This window comes from Scylla paramamosain, chromosome 3, assembly GCF_035594125.1.
Source record: "Scylla paramamosain isolate STU-SP2022 chromosome 3, ASM3559412v1, whole genome shotgun sequence".
Taxonomy (NCBI): domain Eukaryota; kingdom Metazoa; phylum Arthropoda; class Malacostraca; order Decapoda; family Portunidae; genus Scylla; species Scylla paramamosain.
Genome location: NC_087153.1, coordinates 30,129,984 through 30,147,549, shown reverse-complemented (window position 1 = coordinate 30,147,549; position 17,566 = coordinate 30,129,984). Strand labels below are relative to the sequence as shown.

The 17,566-nt window shown below is 41.0% G+C and overlaps 1 protein-coding gene and 1 long non-coding RNA gene across 3 annotated transcripts in view; one reads left to right on the top strand and one right to left on the bottom strand.

Moving 5' to 3' along the window:
- Positions 1 to 17,566, bottom strand: part of LOC135093486 (armadillo repeat-containing protein 6-like) — a 53,719-nt gene that overhangs the window by 7,918 nt on the left and 28,235 nt on the right. The window contains 1 exon segment of the mRNA XM_063992770.1: positions 301 to 450. Coding sequence (XP_063848840.1) covers positions 301 to 450 — 150 coding nt within the window.
- Positions 1 to 17,566, top strand: part of LOC135093527 (uncharacterized) — a 17,772-nt gene extending 206 nt beyond the window's left edge. The window contains exons 2-5 of one of the 2 annotated variants that reach the window (XR_010263413.1): positions 348 to 459; positions 2,189 to 2,290; positions 2,361 to 2,495; positions 16,346 to 17,566. This is a non-coding gene — a long non-coding RNA (uncharacterized LOC135093527). Of the gene's footprint in view, positions 1 to 347; positions 460 to 2,188; positions 2,291 to 2,347; positions 2,496 to 16,345 lie in introns of both variants that reach the window. The other variant, XR_010263412.1, reaches the window with a different exon arrangement.

The following is a 17,566-nucleotide window of genomic DNA, read 5'->3' as shown; positions in this document are numbered from 1 at the left end:
TATTTATCTACTTTCCCATAGCCATCTACAAAGAGACTTGTATACTATAAGCAATTTTTCTTAGTAGGTACATATATGTTTCACATAAATCTTTGGCTACTGTCATAAAGTAGAATAATCATGAAAAGAAAGAAATATAAATGGTAGAAATCTTTAAAACTGACAAAAATAGCAAAAATCATAGAAAACTCCATATAATATTATCTTACTGTAACAATTATTTCAAGAAAAATCATATTCAACAATCAGTTCATTTACCATCTAAATTTCTTCATGAATATATGGAACCAAATAACCCACCTGAAGCTGCCTAGCCTTTGGGTGTGCCTCCATGACCTTCACCACAGCCTGGCCAGCCCCATCCTGAACTAGCTGCTTAGCATTGGCTGGGACACGCAGGGCCAGCATAGAGACAGCCCCACAAGCCTCTTCACATACAGAGCACTCTGTCTAAGAAATGTAAGACAATTTGGTGATTATTTATAAATCATAAACAGTTAACTTAAGTAACTGGTACTTGTGCAAGTTTTGAGAATGATTTATCAGAATTTACTAAAATGGCAAACTACATGATTAATTACTTCTCTATTGGTTTAAGATTCACCAAAAAAGCATATATGCATAACTGCAAACACTCATTACCTCAGTATTTGGAAATCATAACTTGGGAGTTATGATGACATGGTCATTTTCTTAACAAAAAATAACAATGTTGCTGATCTTCAAACAGTCAAGAAACAGTTAAAATGATGCTCTGTACCATTCATGTTATTCATGTTGTTTCCCTTTTGTATGGAAAACTCATTTGCCACCCACTCATAATTTATGGAGGAGCAGTTATGAGTATGGTCTTCAGTTGCTACAAAGGTTACTTCAGCTGAGTAATTCCCAGCAGATATCACTCTAAGACAGACTAACAAGCTATGCCTTTATCAGACATGAATTGTTAGGCATGCTGGTGGTGTTCCCCACATGGCTGCTTGAATCGTTAGATTGGATAGTTCAACAGCCAACAGCAGACATCAGCTGCCCACTGGTTTGCCTGTCATTGCTTTGAACATGTTTCTATTGTTTCACTTGAGATTGATAAGATGACAATCCCATCTATTGGTCTGAGAATGGTACAGCAAAGGTTTGCTTCTCTGAACCACTAAAGAAATGTAAACAAAAAAAGACATTATTCTGCTGTCAAATCAATGGTTTGTTCTGGTTTCACCACTTTTGGTGTCACCTCAGTTTATGCTGCCCACCCTCCCTCCAACCTTGTGTACAGAAATGGAATTTGGTGTTTGTGTTGTACACTTTCCAATTGTGTGAAAAGCCTATACAAGTGCTGAACTTTCTAGAATAATATACAAATCTACATAGCACTTTCAGACAAATGTTTTTTTTCCAATGTAGTATGACTAAGTCATGATTCTTATGTAGAAAAGTCCCTAGTATTACAGTTCTTGTAGGTTCTCTGCAATGCTGCAGGCAAACCATAAATGGAAATGTGAAGAATGTTCTCTTGATGCTCTACTGTTAACCCTGTATGGAGAAAAGGTTGTGTCAGGAGTAAAACAATAAGTATGGTATTTTATGTGGCTTTCCCTACAGCAGTAACATTGGGAGTGAACAAAATTATCCCATCTGAATGTTGTAAACAGTAGCCAGAGATTGTTACTGCTTGTAGTGCAGTTTGTGAAGAGGAGAAGGTGGAGGAGTCGTGAGGCCAGAGATGACAATGTTTACACTAAAAGATGCTGCCCTATAGGATAGGGCCATAATTAAACCCTTGTGGTGGTCGAATTTTGTGTTTGCTTGTTACATTCTTGATGGCAGTAGGGAGATCACCACCACTGCACACAGACTTGCATTCTACACCTGTCACCCATGCTCATTCACAAACCCCCAATACGTAAGTGTACAATAGATTAGTATGCTGTCGATACAGTATAATGACATTGGTAATGTGTAGCTGCAACTAATGATACAAATGTGACAGCAAGACCAATCACTATGCTTATAGTGCCAAATGTTCAATTTATATATGAGTGCAGGCTTGACCATACTCAGAATAAAATGTACCGTGTGCAGCACTGGGGGTTCATTACACCTGTTACACCAAGCAGTGCCATCAGGCTGCCACAATCGAGCATAAAGGCTTTAGAGGTTCCCTACAGATGGCCACTTTCCCCCCTTTCAGTACACAGGACGGAGACACATCAGGGGGAGTCTCTACATATTACAGGAGCAGTCTGCTGGCATAACATTGACTACAGGAGTACCTTATTGCATCAAAAGAAAGGTATGACAAAATGGATGTTAATAAACTAGTGTAGAGGCAACTCTTCCCCTAACTCAGATCTGTGTTACAGGGTGTGTACCAGGCCACTTCCCACCCTCCTTTCAGGGGACAGGACAGAGACATATCAGGGCGTCTCTATGTATTATAGGAGCAGTCTGCTGGTATAACACTGGCTACAGGAGTACCTTGTTGCATCAAAAGGAAGGTAGGACAAAAAGGACATTAATAATCTATTGCAGAGGCAACTCTTCCCCTAACTCAGATCTGCATTACAGGGTGTGTACCTGTGTGTGTGTGTGTGTGTGTGTGTGTGTGTGTGTGTGTGTGTGTGTGTGTGTGTGTGTGTGTGTGTGTGTGTGTGTGTGATGTAGCATCATCCCCATCCTGTCAGCACAGACAAATGGGATCCTCAACATCCACATAAGTGAAGACTGAGACACCTGCCGTATGTATGTATGAAGTTCAATGGAGACAATTTATGAACTTGTAGGAGGAGGCAGTAGGCACCTGCTGAAATGATAATTATTCACAGTGAGGTCTAAAGCACTGGACCAGGGGGTGCTGTGAAGTTATCATTAAACCCAGCTGTGACCTCACAATGTTTCACTTTGTGTTTCACAACACAATGGGGCAGTCACAGCCTGGCCTCTAAAGAAAACTCTTCCTTCACACAAAACTACAAGCACCTGATTACACACACACCCTTCACTCAAAATTCAAAATTATCATGGTGACTCCTACACCAGCCACCAAGTCCCCATCTGGGGAAGGGACCACAAATGTCCCCAGGTCAGACCGCTCTTCTATTATCAACCCTAAGTGTCTTGATACCCCCCTCAACTTTTTTTTCATTAACTTCATTAACCACAACATCTGTGGTCTTAGATCTAATTTTCAATTTCTAGAGCACCTCCTCTCCTCTACTAAACCTCATCTTCTTTTCCTCACTAAAACACAGGTGTCTGAGGCAACTGACAGTAGCCCCTTTTCTGTTCCCTCCTACTTTCTCTATCCTCATTTTCAATCCAAAGCTGGATGTTGCGTTTATGTGTTCAACGACTTAACCTGCTCTCCAGCCCATGCTCTTGAATCTTCTGAGTTTTCCACCATCTGGCTACAACTACAGAATCACTCTCAAACTAAATTTATTTATGCTGTATACATCTCACCTAACTCGAACTAGCCTTCAACTTTACTATTCTCCAAGACCTAGAGCAACTGGTGCAACATCCTACTCATATTCTTGACTGTCTTCAAAATACGCCCAACATTCTTGACTTTTTCCTAACCTTTAATCCTGCTTGTGCTGTTATCCTCTCTTCTCTGTTGAGCTTCTCCAATCACAATCTCATATCTGTATCTTATCCTATTGCTCCAATCCCTCCTCAGGATCCCCCTAAGCAGAAGTGCCTCTGCCGTTTTGCCTCTGCTAGTTGGGGGGTCCTGACGAGGTATTTTGCTGATTTTTCTTGGAATGACTACTGCTTCAGTGTCAGAGACCCATCTCTCTCTCTGTGTGCCAAGCACATAACAGAGGTGATAATGTCTGGTATGAAGGCGTACATTCCTCACTCTTTCTCTCAACCTAAATCTTCCAAACCTTGGTTTAACACAGCTTATTCTCATGCTATGAACGATAGAGAGGTGGTCCACAAAAGGTACTTGAGCCTCCCATCACCAGAATCTCATGCACTTTATATCTCTGCCTGGAACCATGCCAAGTATGTTCTCCAACTAGCCTAAAAACTCCTTCATTAACAGAAAGTGTCAAGATCTTCCAAGATCTAACTCTACTTGTGATTTCTGGCACCTAGCCGAAAACATCTCCAATAACTTTGCTTCTTCTTCTTTGCCTCCTTTATTTCAACCAGATGGCACCACTGCTATCACATCTATCTCTAAAGCTGAACTCTTCGCTCAAACATTTGCTAAAAACTCTACCTTGGACAACTCAGGGCTTGTTCCTCCCTCTCCTCCACCCTATGACTACTTCATGCTACCTATTAAAATTCTTCTCAATGATGTTTTCCATGCCCTCGCTGGCCTAAACCCTTGGAAGGCTCATGGACCTGATGGGGTCCCTCCTACTGTTTTACAAAACTGCACCTCTGTGCTTGCACCTTGCCTAGTCAAACTCTTTCAACTCTGTTTGTCAACATCTACTTTTCCTTCCTGCTAGAAATTTGCCTACATTCAGCCTGTTCCTAAAAAGGGTGACAGTTCTAATCCCTTAAACTACCATCCTACTGCTTTAATTTCCTGCCTATTTAAAGTTTTAGAAACTATCCTCAACAGAAAGACTCCTAAACAGCTATCTTTTCACAGCCTTCTATCTGATCGCCAGCATGGATTCCGTCAAGGCTGCTCTATTGGTGATCTTCTGGCTTTCTTTACTGAGTCTTGGTCATCCTCTTTTAGAGATTTTGGTGAAATTCTTGCTGTTGCCTTAGACATATAAAAAATCTTTTGATAGAGTCTGGCACAAAGGTTTGATTTCCAAACTACCCTCCTACGGCTTCTATCCTTCTCTCTGTAATTTATCTCAAGTTTCCTTTCTGACCGTTCTACTGCTGCTGTGGTAGATGGTCACTGTTCTTCTCCTAAATCTATTAACAGTTATTTCTCATGGTTCTGTCCTGTCACCCACTCTTTTCCTATTATTCATCAATGATCTTCTAATTCTAAACCAAACTTCTTGTCCTATCAACTCCTGCACTGATGATACCACCCTGCAATCTTCCATGTCTTTTCATAGACATCCAACCTTTCAGGAAGTAAACATTTCATGCAGGGAAGCCATGGAACACCTGACTTCTGATCTCTCTCTAAAATTTCTGATAGGGACAGAGTAAACTTGGTATTGTTCAGTGCCTCAAAATCTCAATTCCTCCATCTATGAACTCAACACAACCTTCCAGACAACTATCCCCTCTCATTGAGTGACACTCAACTGTCTCCTTCTTCTACACTGAACATTCTTGGTCTGTCCTTTTCTTATAATCTAAATTGGAAACTTCACATCTCATCTCTAGCTAAAACAGCTTCTATAAAATTAGGTATTTTGAGACATCTTCACCAGTTTTTCTCACTTCCCCAGCTGCTAACTTTGTACAAAGGCCTTATCCGTCCATGTATGGAGTATGCTTGACATGTCTGAGGGGGGGTTCCACTCATACTGCTCTTTTAGACAGGGTGGAATCAAAATTTTTTTGTCATCAACTCCTCTCTTCTAAATGACTGTCTTCAGCCCCTTTCTCATTGCCGCAATGTTGTATCCCTAGCTATCTTCTACAGCAATTTTCATGCTAACTGCTCTTCTGATCTTGCTAACTGCTTGCCTCCCCTCCTCCTGCAGCCTTGCTGCACAAGAATTTCTTCTTTCTCTCACCACTATTCTGTCCACCTCTCTAATGCAAGAGTTAACCAGTATTCTCAGTCATTCATCCCTTCCCCTGGTAAACTCTGTATTTTCACCTTCCTATGACTTGACTTCCTTCAAGAGTGAGGTTTCGAGACACTTATCCTTCAATTTTTGACTACCGCTTTGGACTCTTTTCTGGGACTGCCATCTCACTGGGCATTTTTTTATTATTGGATGTTTGTTGCTCTTGACTGGTGTCCCTTAAAAAAAAAAACATGCAGTGTTACACTGTAGCATGATATATCTGTGAGGATCATTGCCCCCCATACAAGCAATGGAGTAAATACAAATGCAGTGTGTTCATAATTCCTGGCAAAGGGGGATTTGGTGTGTTCGTGACTATAAACTGTATTTATAATGTAGCACAGTATCAATTGCTCATGAATATACCATAGTACTGTTGTGGTACACAGACAAACATTGTGTGGAATGTGTAGTGATGTAATATTTGTTTATTGTATGTATAATGTGTAATATCCTGTCAAGTGCTAAGGAGTTCTCATGCATTTGCAAATGTGTGAACTGACCTACAATCGATGAAGACATTGCAATTAATATGATGTGATGCCCACACTCATTGTGTGTGTGTGTGTGTGTGTGTGTGTGTGTGTGTGTGTGTGTGTGTATATATATATATATATATATATATATATATATATATATATATATATATATATATATATATATATATATATATATATATATATATATATATATATATATATGAGGGACACCAACCAAGGGCAACAAAAATCTAATTAAAAAAATAGCCCACTGAGACGCTGGTCCCCAAGTAGGGTCCAAGGCGGTAGTCAAAATTTGAAGGATAAGTATCTTGAAACCTTCCTCTTGAAGGAGTTCAAGACACAGGAAGATGAAAATACAGAAGCAGACAGGAAGTTCCAGAGTTTACAAGAGAAAGGGATGAATGACTGAGAATACTGGTTAACTCTTGCATTAGAGGTGGACAGAATAGAGGTGAAAGAAAGCGGAAAATCTTGTGCAGTGAGGCTGCAGGAGGAGTGGAGGAATGCAGTTAGCAAGATCAGAAGAGCAGTTAGCATGAAAATAGCATTAGAAGATAGTAAGAGATGCAACATTGCAGCGATGAGAAAGAGGCTGAAGACAGTCAGAGGAGAGGAGTTGATGAGATGAAAAGCTTTTGATTCCATCCTGTCTAAAAGAGCAATATGAGTGGAATCCCTACAGACATGTGAAGCATACTCCATGCATGGACGGATAAAGCCCTTGTACAAGAGTTAGCAGCTGGGGGGATGAGAAAAATTGGCAGAGACATCTCAGAATGCCTAACTTCAAAGAAGCTGTTTTGAGTAGAGATGATATGTGAAATTTCCAGTTTAGATTATAAGAAAAGGACAGACTGAGGATGTTCAGTGTAGAAGAGGGGGACAGTTAGGTGTCAATGAAGAAGAGGGGATAGTTGTTTGGAAGGTTGTATCAAGTTGATAGATAGAGGAAATGAGTTTCTGAGGCATTAAACAATATGTATGTAAAGTTCACAACAAATGGCCATACAAATAGGATGGATACTTGGGGTGAGTGTCTGTGCATCAGCAAGGAAGAAATCTAATGCAGAGTAAAGTGTAATTTAGTCAGCATCTTTGTAAAAAAACACAGACTATACAGGTGAACCTGCTGCACTGCCCACTTGGAGGAATTAAACAGACTATATGGATGAAGCTGCTGCGCTGCATGCTTGGTGGAATCAGACTATACGGGTGAACCTGCTGCACTGCCAGCTTGGAGAAATCAAACAAACTATATAGGTGAAGCTGCCATGCTGCCCACTTTTTAAGGAATCAAGCTATATGGGTGAAGTTGCCACTCTGCCCGCTTGGAGGAATCAAACAGACTATACAAACAACACAGATGAAGCTGTGTGCTGCCCACTTGGATGAATCAAGTAAACAACACAGATGAAGCTGCACACTGCTCACTTCAATGAATCAAGCAACCAACACTGATAAAGCTGCACACTGCCCACTTGGATGAATCAAACAAACAACATAGGTGAAACTCTCTTGGATGAATCAAACCACAGGTGAAGCTGCATGCTGCCCACTTGGATGAATCAAATAAATGACATGGATGAAGTTGTGCACTGACCACTTTTTTTTTTATATAGGAGGGACACTGGCCAAGGGCAACAAAAATCCAATAAATAAAAAAGCCCACTGAGATGCCAGTCCCAGAAAAGAGTCCAAAGTGGTATTCAAAAATTGAAGGACAAGTGTCTTGAAATCTCCCTCTTGAAGGAATTCAAGTCATAGGAAGATGGAAATACAGAAGCAGGCAGGGAATTCCAGTGTTTACCAGAGAAAGGGACGAATGATTGAGAATACTGGTTAACTCTTGCATTAGAAAGATGGACAGAATAGGGGTGAGAGAAAGAAGAAAGTCTTGTGCAGTGAAGCCACGGAAGGAGGGGAGGCATGCAATTAGCAAGATCAGAAGAGCAGTTAGCATGAAAATAGCGAAAGAAGACAGCCAGAGATGCAACATTGTGATGGTGAGAGAGAGGCTGAAGAAAGTCAGTTAGAGAAGAGGAGTTGATGAGACGAAAAGCTTTTGATTCCACCCTGTCTAGAAGAGCGGTATGAGTGGAACCCCCCAGACATGTGAAGCATACTCCATACATGGACGGATAGAGCCCTTGTACAGAGTTAGCAGCTGGGGGTGTGAGAAAAACTGCCAGAGACATCTCAGAACGCATAACTTCATAGAAGCTGTTTTAGCTAGAGATGAGATGTGAAGTTTCCAGTTCAGATTATAAGTAAAGGACAGACTGAGGATATTCAGTGTAGAAGAGGGAGGCAGCTGAGTGTCACTGAAGAAGAGGGGATAGTTGTCTGGAAGGTTGTATCAAGTTGATAGATGGAGGAATTGAGTTTTTGAGGCATAGAACAATACCAAGTTTGCTCTCCCCAATCAGAAATTTTAGAAAGATCAGAAGTCAGGCGTTCTGTGGCTTCCCTGCGTGAAATGTTTACTTCCTGAAGGATTAGATGTCTATGAAAAGACGTGGAAAAATGTAGGGTGGTATCATCAGTGTAGGAGTGGATAAGATAAGAAGTTTGGTTTAGAAGGTCATTGATGAATAATAAGAAGAGAGTGGGTGACAGGACAAAACCCTGAGGAACACCACTGTTAATAGATTTTGGAGAACAGTGACTGTCTACCACAGCAGCAATAGAACGGTCAGAAAGGAAACTTGAGATGAAGTTACAGAGAGGACAGAAGCTGTAGGAGAGTAGTTTGGAAATCAAAGCTTTGTGCCAGACTCTATCAAAAGCTTTTGATATGTCCAAGGCAACAGCAAAAGTTTCACCAAAATCTCTAAAAGAGGATGACCAAGACTCAGTAAGGAAAGCCAGATCACCAGTAGAGTGGCCTTGACAGAACCCATACTGGTGATCAAACAGAAGGTTGTGAAGTGATAGATGTTTAAGAATCTTCCTGTTGAGGATAGATTCAAAAACTTTAGATAGGCAGGAAATTAAGCAATAGGATGGTAGTTTGAGGGATTAGAACAGTCACCCTTTTTAGGAACAGGCTGAATGTAGGCAAACTTCCAGCAAGAAGGAAAGGTAGATGTTGACAGACAGAGCTGAAAGAGTTTGACTAGGCAAGGTGCAAGCAGAGGCACAGTTTCAGAGAACAATAGGAGGGACCCCATCAGGTCCATAAGCCTTCCGAGGATTTAGGCCAGCGAGGGCATGGAAAACATCATTATGAAGAATTTTAATAGGTAGCATGAAGTAGTCAGAGGGTGGAGGAGAGGGAGGAACAAGCCCAAATTCATCCAAGGTAGAGTTTTTAGCAAAGGTTTGAGCAAAAGGGTTCAGCTTTAGAAATAGATGTGACAGCAGTGGTGCCATCTGATTGAAATAAAAGAGGGAAAGAAGAAGAAGCAAAGTTATTGGAGATATTTTTGGCTAGATGCCAGAAGTCATGAGGGGAGTTAGATCTTGAAAGATTTTGATACTTTCTGTTAATGAAGGAGTTTTGGCCAGTTGGAGAACAGACTTGGCATGGCTCTGGGTAGAAATATAGTGCATGAGATTCTGGTGATGGAAGGCTTAAGTACCTCCTGTGGGCCACCTCTCTATCATGTATAGCACAAGAACAAGCTGTGTTAAACCAAGGTTTGGAAGGTTTAGGTCGAGAAAAAGTAAGGAATGTACACCTCCATGTCAGACACTATCACCTCTGTTATGCATTCAGCACACAAAGACAGGTCTCTGACACAGAAGCAGTAGTCATTCCAAGGAAAATCAGCAAAATACCTCCTCAGGTCCCCCCAACTAGCAGAGGCAAAACGCCAGTCACCTTTGCTTAGGGGGATCCTGAGGTGGGATTGGGAGCAATAGGACAAAATACAGATATGAGATTGTGGTCAGAGGAGCCCAATGGAGAAGAGAGGGTGACAGCATATGCAGAAGGATTAGAGGTCAGGAAAAGGTCAAGAATATTGGGCATATCTCCAAAACAGTCAGGAATATGAGTAGGGTGTTGCAGCAATTGCTTTAGGTCATGGAGGATAGCAAAGTTGAAGGGTAGTTCACCAGGATGGTCAGTGAAGGGAGAGGAAAGCCAAAGCCAACTTGGATGAATCAAACAGCATGAATGAAGCTGTGTGCTGCCCACTTTGATGAATCAAACAAACAACACAGATGAAGCTGCATGCTGGCCACTTGGATGAATGAAATGACACAGATGAAGCTGTCACTGCCTACTTGGATGAATCAAACAAATGACATGGATGAAACTGTGCACTGCCCGCTTGGATGAATCAAACAACATGAATGAAGCTGTGTGTTGCTGATTTGGATGAATCAAACAACATAGATGAAGCTGTACACTGCCCACTTGGATGAATCAAACAACACAGATGAAGCTCTACACTGCCCACTTGGATGAATCAAACAACACAGATGAAGCTCTACACTGCCCACTTGGATGAATCAGACAACACAGATGAAGCTGTACACTGTCCACTTGGATGAATCAAACAAACAGCACAGATGAAGCTGCTGCCCACTTGGATGAATCAAACAAACAACATGGTGAAGCTGCGCATTACCCACTTGGAGACAAACAAACAATTGGAGGAATCAACAGACAAACAATGACCAACCGAGCAACAGATATCACAGATACAGGACCATCAGTGACAAAAAAAACCAGCACTGATGCAGATAACCAAAGTGCACATGAACAAATAAATCATCTTCAATCAACACTAAATGTACAAAATATAGTAGCTGGTTGTGATGAAACAAATACTGACCTAGGCAACCAAAGTGTGCAAAAACAGCATGACAGTGACAGACCACAGCTGACCGGGAAGAAGTACCCCAGAGACTAGTTTTAGACGAATCTGGCCACTACTGAAAGATGGAAAGAAAGAAAGATGAGGCCGTCATCCAGGTGATAAGATTTACCAGCCAGTTCAGTGAATGGCATGGAGGAGTGGATGACAAGCACCTCAATGTCTTTATCAGTGGGACTATCCTGGAGGTGGCCTGGGGGTTTGCTGGCTGTACCAAATCTTCATGAGAACATCTTTATCTGTGGGACCATCCTGGAGGCAGCCTGGGGGTTTGCTGGCTGTACCAAATCTTCATGAGAATGTCTTTATCTGTAGGACTGCCCCTGGAAGTGGCCTGGAGGTTTGCCAGCTGTATCAAATCTTCATGAGAGCCCAATGCAGACAAACAACCTTAATGTCTATCTGAACACGAAGGGCATGGTGCCACCATATGCATAAGGGTCTCTGCAAGATCAGCAATGTGGCAAAACTGAAGACAGAAACACTGAAAGACAGAAACAGATTTAGATAAAAAGAATCAAAATGTGATATGAGTGGGGGCAGAAGAGAGAAATTTAATAAACTTATCTTGTGGTGTCCTGAATACAATGAAAGCAGGAAAATTATTTAAAGATGCAAAAACCATATATTGAACAAGACCAGATAACTAGAGAGTGTTTCATTGACGTGGAAGAAACGAAAGGAATCTTGAGTTTTGGAAGAAAAGAGAAAAGGACTGAAAAAACTGGCAACCAACAGTGAAGATGTCAAGACAAAGCAAACCTAAAGTGCAAAAGGAAGGTACTGTTGAAAGGACAATACCTTCTGACTAACAACAACAACAACCATGATGCAACCCAGACCACCTCTGCATGCTTTCAATGGTACGCCCTCTTATTCGGGCGTGCAAAGGAGACCTGAAGATCAGCCTAATGAGCTTTCTGAAAGTTAACCCAGCAAAGGCAAAGAAAGTGCTAGATGAATAGCCCAGAGACACGACTAGTCGGGTCAAAGACATGATTTCCACTTTCATGAAAGGATAAAAATTGGATGGAAAGCAAGTCACTAAAGGCCCTACTGGATGGTATATGTGACTATCATCTCTACATACTTACACTGGTGCAGACTGAAAGAAGTATGAAATCTTTCTCTGTGAATTTCATCAATAAAGCTATGCCCTCTCATTTGGGCATCCAAAGGAGACCTGAAGATCAGCCTAATGAGCTTTTCTGAAAGTTGACCTGGAGGTAGGGTACTCAAGGGCAAAGAAAATGCTGGATAAACAGCCTGGGGACACTACTAGTCAGGTCAAAGACATGATTTCTGCTCTCATAAAAGGATCAAAACTGGATGGAGAACAAATTAAGCTGCTACAGGCCCTACTGGATGGTAAATGGGACTACACAACAAGGATGGAAACACTGGAGGGATGTACCATGTTTTGCAATTTCATTGTGGTTTCTCTTATTGCTAGGTGCTTCACTGATTGCCTGGCGAATAGATACAAAACTGAACTCATTTATATAAAGTTGCTCATGGTGACAAGAAGCCTGGTATCAACTGGCTCAAGAAGTTAATATCCTTCATGGTAAATATCAAAGCTATCCTCACGGCCAATCAAGTGGAAAAATAAATGATGTGTCTAAACCAGATCAATGGCACTATGTCATCCCAAAAACAACCTTTGTTGATGATGCCACTCAGAAAGCAGAAGGATTCACCTGTGGGAGCTGATGCTATGAAACCCCAGTTTAGGTAGGAATGCAGCTGGCCAGCACAACTGAAGCAAATTCCAGATTTCAATGACAGTGATCAAGAAGTGACAAAGGAATGTACAGTAATACCTCAGCTTAAGTCACTTCAAGTTAAGTAATTTTCAAAGATATGTCAGTTTTCTTAAATATTATATGAAGAAATAAAATTCACCTGATGTCGTTTAACTTGAGTTTATATTGCCTGTCGAAAAATATTAGAAATGTCAAAACACTAAAATAGCAATAAACATATAAAATCATATTTAAATGAATGTAAAAATAATAACATATATATAAATATAAAATCATCTCAAAATGTTTTCTGCTGCTGACCTGTCACTCGACATAAACAGTTCACTTCACTTCTGCTCCATTTTCCCATTCTATTTTTCTCTTCCAACTCTACTTTTAATATCACTACCTTTTTCTATTCCATTATGGAGCCAGAAACAGCATTACTCCAACTCTTCATACCACAAGTGGATCATCTTAGTCGTGGAGCTCCTACCCATGTCTCCTCCCAGTCTGGCTGCTCGAGTGTGTGTGTGTGTGTGTGTGTGTGTGTGTGTGTGTGTGTGTGTGTGTGTGTGTGTGTGTGTGTGTGTGTGTGTGTGTGTGTGTGTTTACAATGTATGATCCTCCTACACCATCCCTGATGAGCAACATCAATGGTACCAATCAAGTAAATTTAAAATTGGTTTTTACTTAATTATCTTTAATTATTTTATACAGAATAATGTACGTACATACCACTAATACTGTAATAGACAATGGGGAGTGTTTATTTGTGGTTTAAAGTGTGGTTATTTTGACTCATGGACTCTGGAACCAATTAACAATGTATGGCGAGGTATACTTGTACTGTGTCAACTTCATTGAGCAGTCAGGAAAACAGCATCAAGACCCCGAACACAATACTCATCATGGTACCACATCTTGGTAAGAGCTACCTAGATAAAGATTCGTATATTGGCGTTGAAAGAAGTGGACACATGGAAAGGATTAAGACCGAGGAATTAGCCTAAAGACTTGGAGGATATGGAATTCCTATAGTGTGTTCTGCCCAGAGATAATCACATGACAAGACTCACTACTGCAGAAGTACACACTCTAAAGACAGGACATTCTTAACACAAGCACACCCTGGCCTTACTGCAGGAATCATAACAGTCCCTAAGGTACAACTGCAAAGCCACATTAGCAAATTAGTATTACACATGCTGGGTGATATTTATAGTGAGGTGAGAAACTGATGCAGGTAACATTACTATCAATGATGAGGACAGTATTATGAAGTGATATTCCCTCTGAAATGTGACTGACTTACACACACCGATACAAAGGTGACAACGGGGATATACATGCTGACCAATTTTCTGTGACAGCTGTGTAGTGGAAGATATTGCTAGTCAATTCTGCAAATGATGGTGCAGTAGCAGTGGCGAGAGTAACTGTTATGGAGTTTTAACCCAGAACTTGCACTGTAACGTAAATGTTGGGTTTTTTTTTCCTTTCATTAGCATAATCACCCTCACACCACGTGCTTTTGTCTAGTTCAGGTATTGATCTCATGTCACATTGAATTGTCAGCTAGTCAATCAGATGAAGAGATCAGTCTGTTAAGAGAAAGGTTTAGAAAGGAAAGGCTTTAGAACAGCTTCAGCTGTAGAAAGGGATCATTATGGCTCCTACATAGCTTCAGAAAGTTAATCTACACAAGGTGGCCTGAGAATGATCTCTGTGCAGTCTCAAGCACCAGCCAGCTTTACCTGATTATGACAGGTTTGATAGACAAGGAAGCCCACTGAATGAGGTTACAACTGAGAGTACACAAGGGTCTCTGATCATGATTCACAAGGATCCTGAAAGGACACCACTCCCGTGGCTGAGCAGGATGATTCAAGACAGCTCTCACTTGAACAATGGAACTCGAGTGGCCGGCCAAATATTGCTTTGGAACAGCAGACTTGCCAGTGGCTCAGAAGGCAGGAGAGAGGATCTTCAAGCAAGGGGCCCCAGACGTGCCATGTCATTCATGTGGCAAAGCTATGTAACTACAACTTGGAGTGACTCCCAGATATGAATCTCACATTTGTGTGAAGCCCAACAGGGGGAATGTTCTTGCTGAGAGAGAGAGAGAGAGAGAGAGAGAGAGAGAGAGAGAGAGAGAGAGAGAGAGAGAGAGAGAGAGAGAGAGAGAGAGAGAGAGAGAGAGAGAGAGAGAGAGAGAGAGAGAGAGAGAGAGAGAGAGAGAGATACAATCCTCATTTGCAAACGGTAGAAGCACACTCAGTAACTGGCTAACCTCTTCTAGAGATGTTGGTTGCATAAATGCATGCCACCCTTTGTCACTGAAGACAAGACCTGATGATATGTCAGAATCTGAGACCCCGTTATTGTTACTGATGAAATACTGTTTTGGAAATTATGGAGGTTAGCAAAGGTAGTAGACACAAAGCTTGATATGACAGGCAACAGTGCAAACTGACAAGGGACTGGTTAAGTGCCCCTCTGACAAACTCTGCTTCTTGGAGCTCTCCTGGGACTAGGCAGGTGTAACCCTTTTAAGTGAGGGGCCCATCGTTTCTCATGTGTCGTGACTGGAGGTATTTGTCCCTTGCCTTGGAGGCACATGAAAGCTGACACAAAGGCCAGCAATGCAGCAAGGTTGATTAAGACTGCCCATAGGGATGTCTTACTGCTTGCAGTGTGGATCGTGAAGATGAGAAGGCAGAGGAGTGAGTCGTGAAGGTGGAGATGACAACGTTTACACTAAAAAATGCTGACACCTATAGTATAGGGCCATAATGAAACCCTTATGGTGATTGAGTGTCATGAGTGCTCGTGACATTCCTAACAGCAGTAGGGAGATCGCCACCACCACACACAGACTTGCGTTCTACACCCATCGCTCATGCTCATTCACAAAGCCACCAACACTTAAGTGTACAATAGATTAAGTATGCTGTCGATACAGCATAATGACATTTGTAATATGTAGCTGCAACTAACGATACAAGTGTGATGGCAAGACCAATCACTAAGCACTATATATGCTAAGTGTTCAATTTATATGTTGCAGACTTGACCAGACTCAGAATAAACTGTATCATGTGCAGTGCTGGGGGTGTTCATTACACCTAATACACTGAGCAGTGCCATCAGGATGCCACAGAGATGATCCAAGTTAAACTATTTCCTATTATGTTCAATACAGTAACACTGTCATGATCTGCTGATGTACCTATTTTCTTAAAAGGTCTTCATTTTGTTCCAAACTTCAAAGAAAATGGTTATTAATAAACTAATTAATTTTGTTCAACATTTGTGTTGATGTCATGGAGAAAGTTACTTTGCACTTTAAAACGTTATTACTGGTTACACATTTAGGAAAGCCCCAAGGAGGCATGTGATGATCTAACTTTTAAGACTAAAAAATTTTAATGACCTACATGTCTACTGCTGTTTGTGTTTTTTTTAATGTCAGCATTCCTATAACACTTTTCTGCATTATTATTATTATTACTATTTATTTTATTTTCTTCCAGGTGTTCTCCCCATGAATACATCCTACATGGTGACATATCTTGACATCTCATGGTGCCCTGTTCATCTAGCAATCCACATCTGAAACTTGTTTCAAAGACTGAAGAGGATGGCCATGATAAGATTCTTCAGGGTAGCAGCCTCAACAGAAGATAACAGGGATATAGGCTGTGGTTATATTAATAACCTCCAATGCTCCATGGATAATTGGGTTCAGACATCAGTATCCCTAAACTCTCACCTATTATCTTACACCAAACGATTTCTTTAGCATCAACAATATGCCTCAGATGTGATATACATCATGGGAACACAACTGCAAATATAACCTGCCAAACCTTAATGCCTGACACCACAGATTATCTTCATAGGAACATGACCAGTTGACTTATGTGCTTGTGTGCAAACAAAATTCTTGAACAAGTTTAAAGATGAAATTTCATTTCACCCCATGACACATTTAGAGTTTGTACTCTGCAATATCAATGACATGAGAGAAGGGGAAAGGTGAGTTCTCAAGTATACAGTCAGCACCAAAAGAGGGACAAAATTCTCAGCTGGTGTCAGCATCTGTGCATCATTCAGCTAGTTTCATATAGTTGTATGAGAGCATGGTGCACTTATAATATCTGACCTGGCAAGTCAATACACTCAATGTGACACATTAACAGTTTTAGCATAGGTCTGACAGTTGAGTTACAGTATGTTTTTTGTGTGTTCATTCCCAAAATGACTTCTGCAAGTTATTGTTGTATATCTATCCATATCACTTACCAATGGCTACTAAACTGCCTAGTGCAGATGACAAAATAACATCTGTAGTTGCCTTTTAGCTAAGGAATAAAAATAAATATTTAAGAAACTATTAGTATTGCAGGAAGGAAAAAGAGAACTGCATACTGGTGGGTCAAGAGGTTCAAAGATGGTGGCCACACTGTCTATTCCACAGCATACAATAATGTGATACCTGGGTTAGAAAAGAAAGTTGTTCTGAAAAATAGAATGTAATCTTCAACAAACAGCAAAAGAGCTGAAAGAAAAGAACCCCTATGCTCTTGGTGGTAGGTCTGAAGTTTTAATGACGTCACAATCTGTCACATCTCTGAACCTGTTTACGTACTACTACAGTTCTCTCTCTACCTACAGTAGTACTAATTGTTTCTTAAACCTTTTAACTCCTCAGCACAAGGCAACCACAGACACTATTTCATCAATGGCAATAG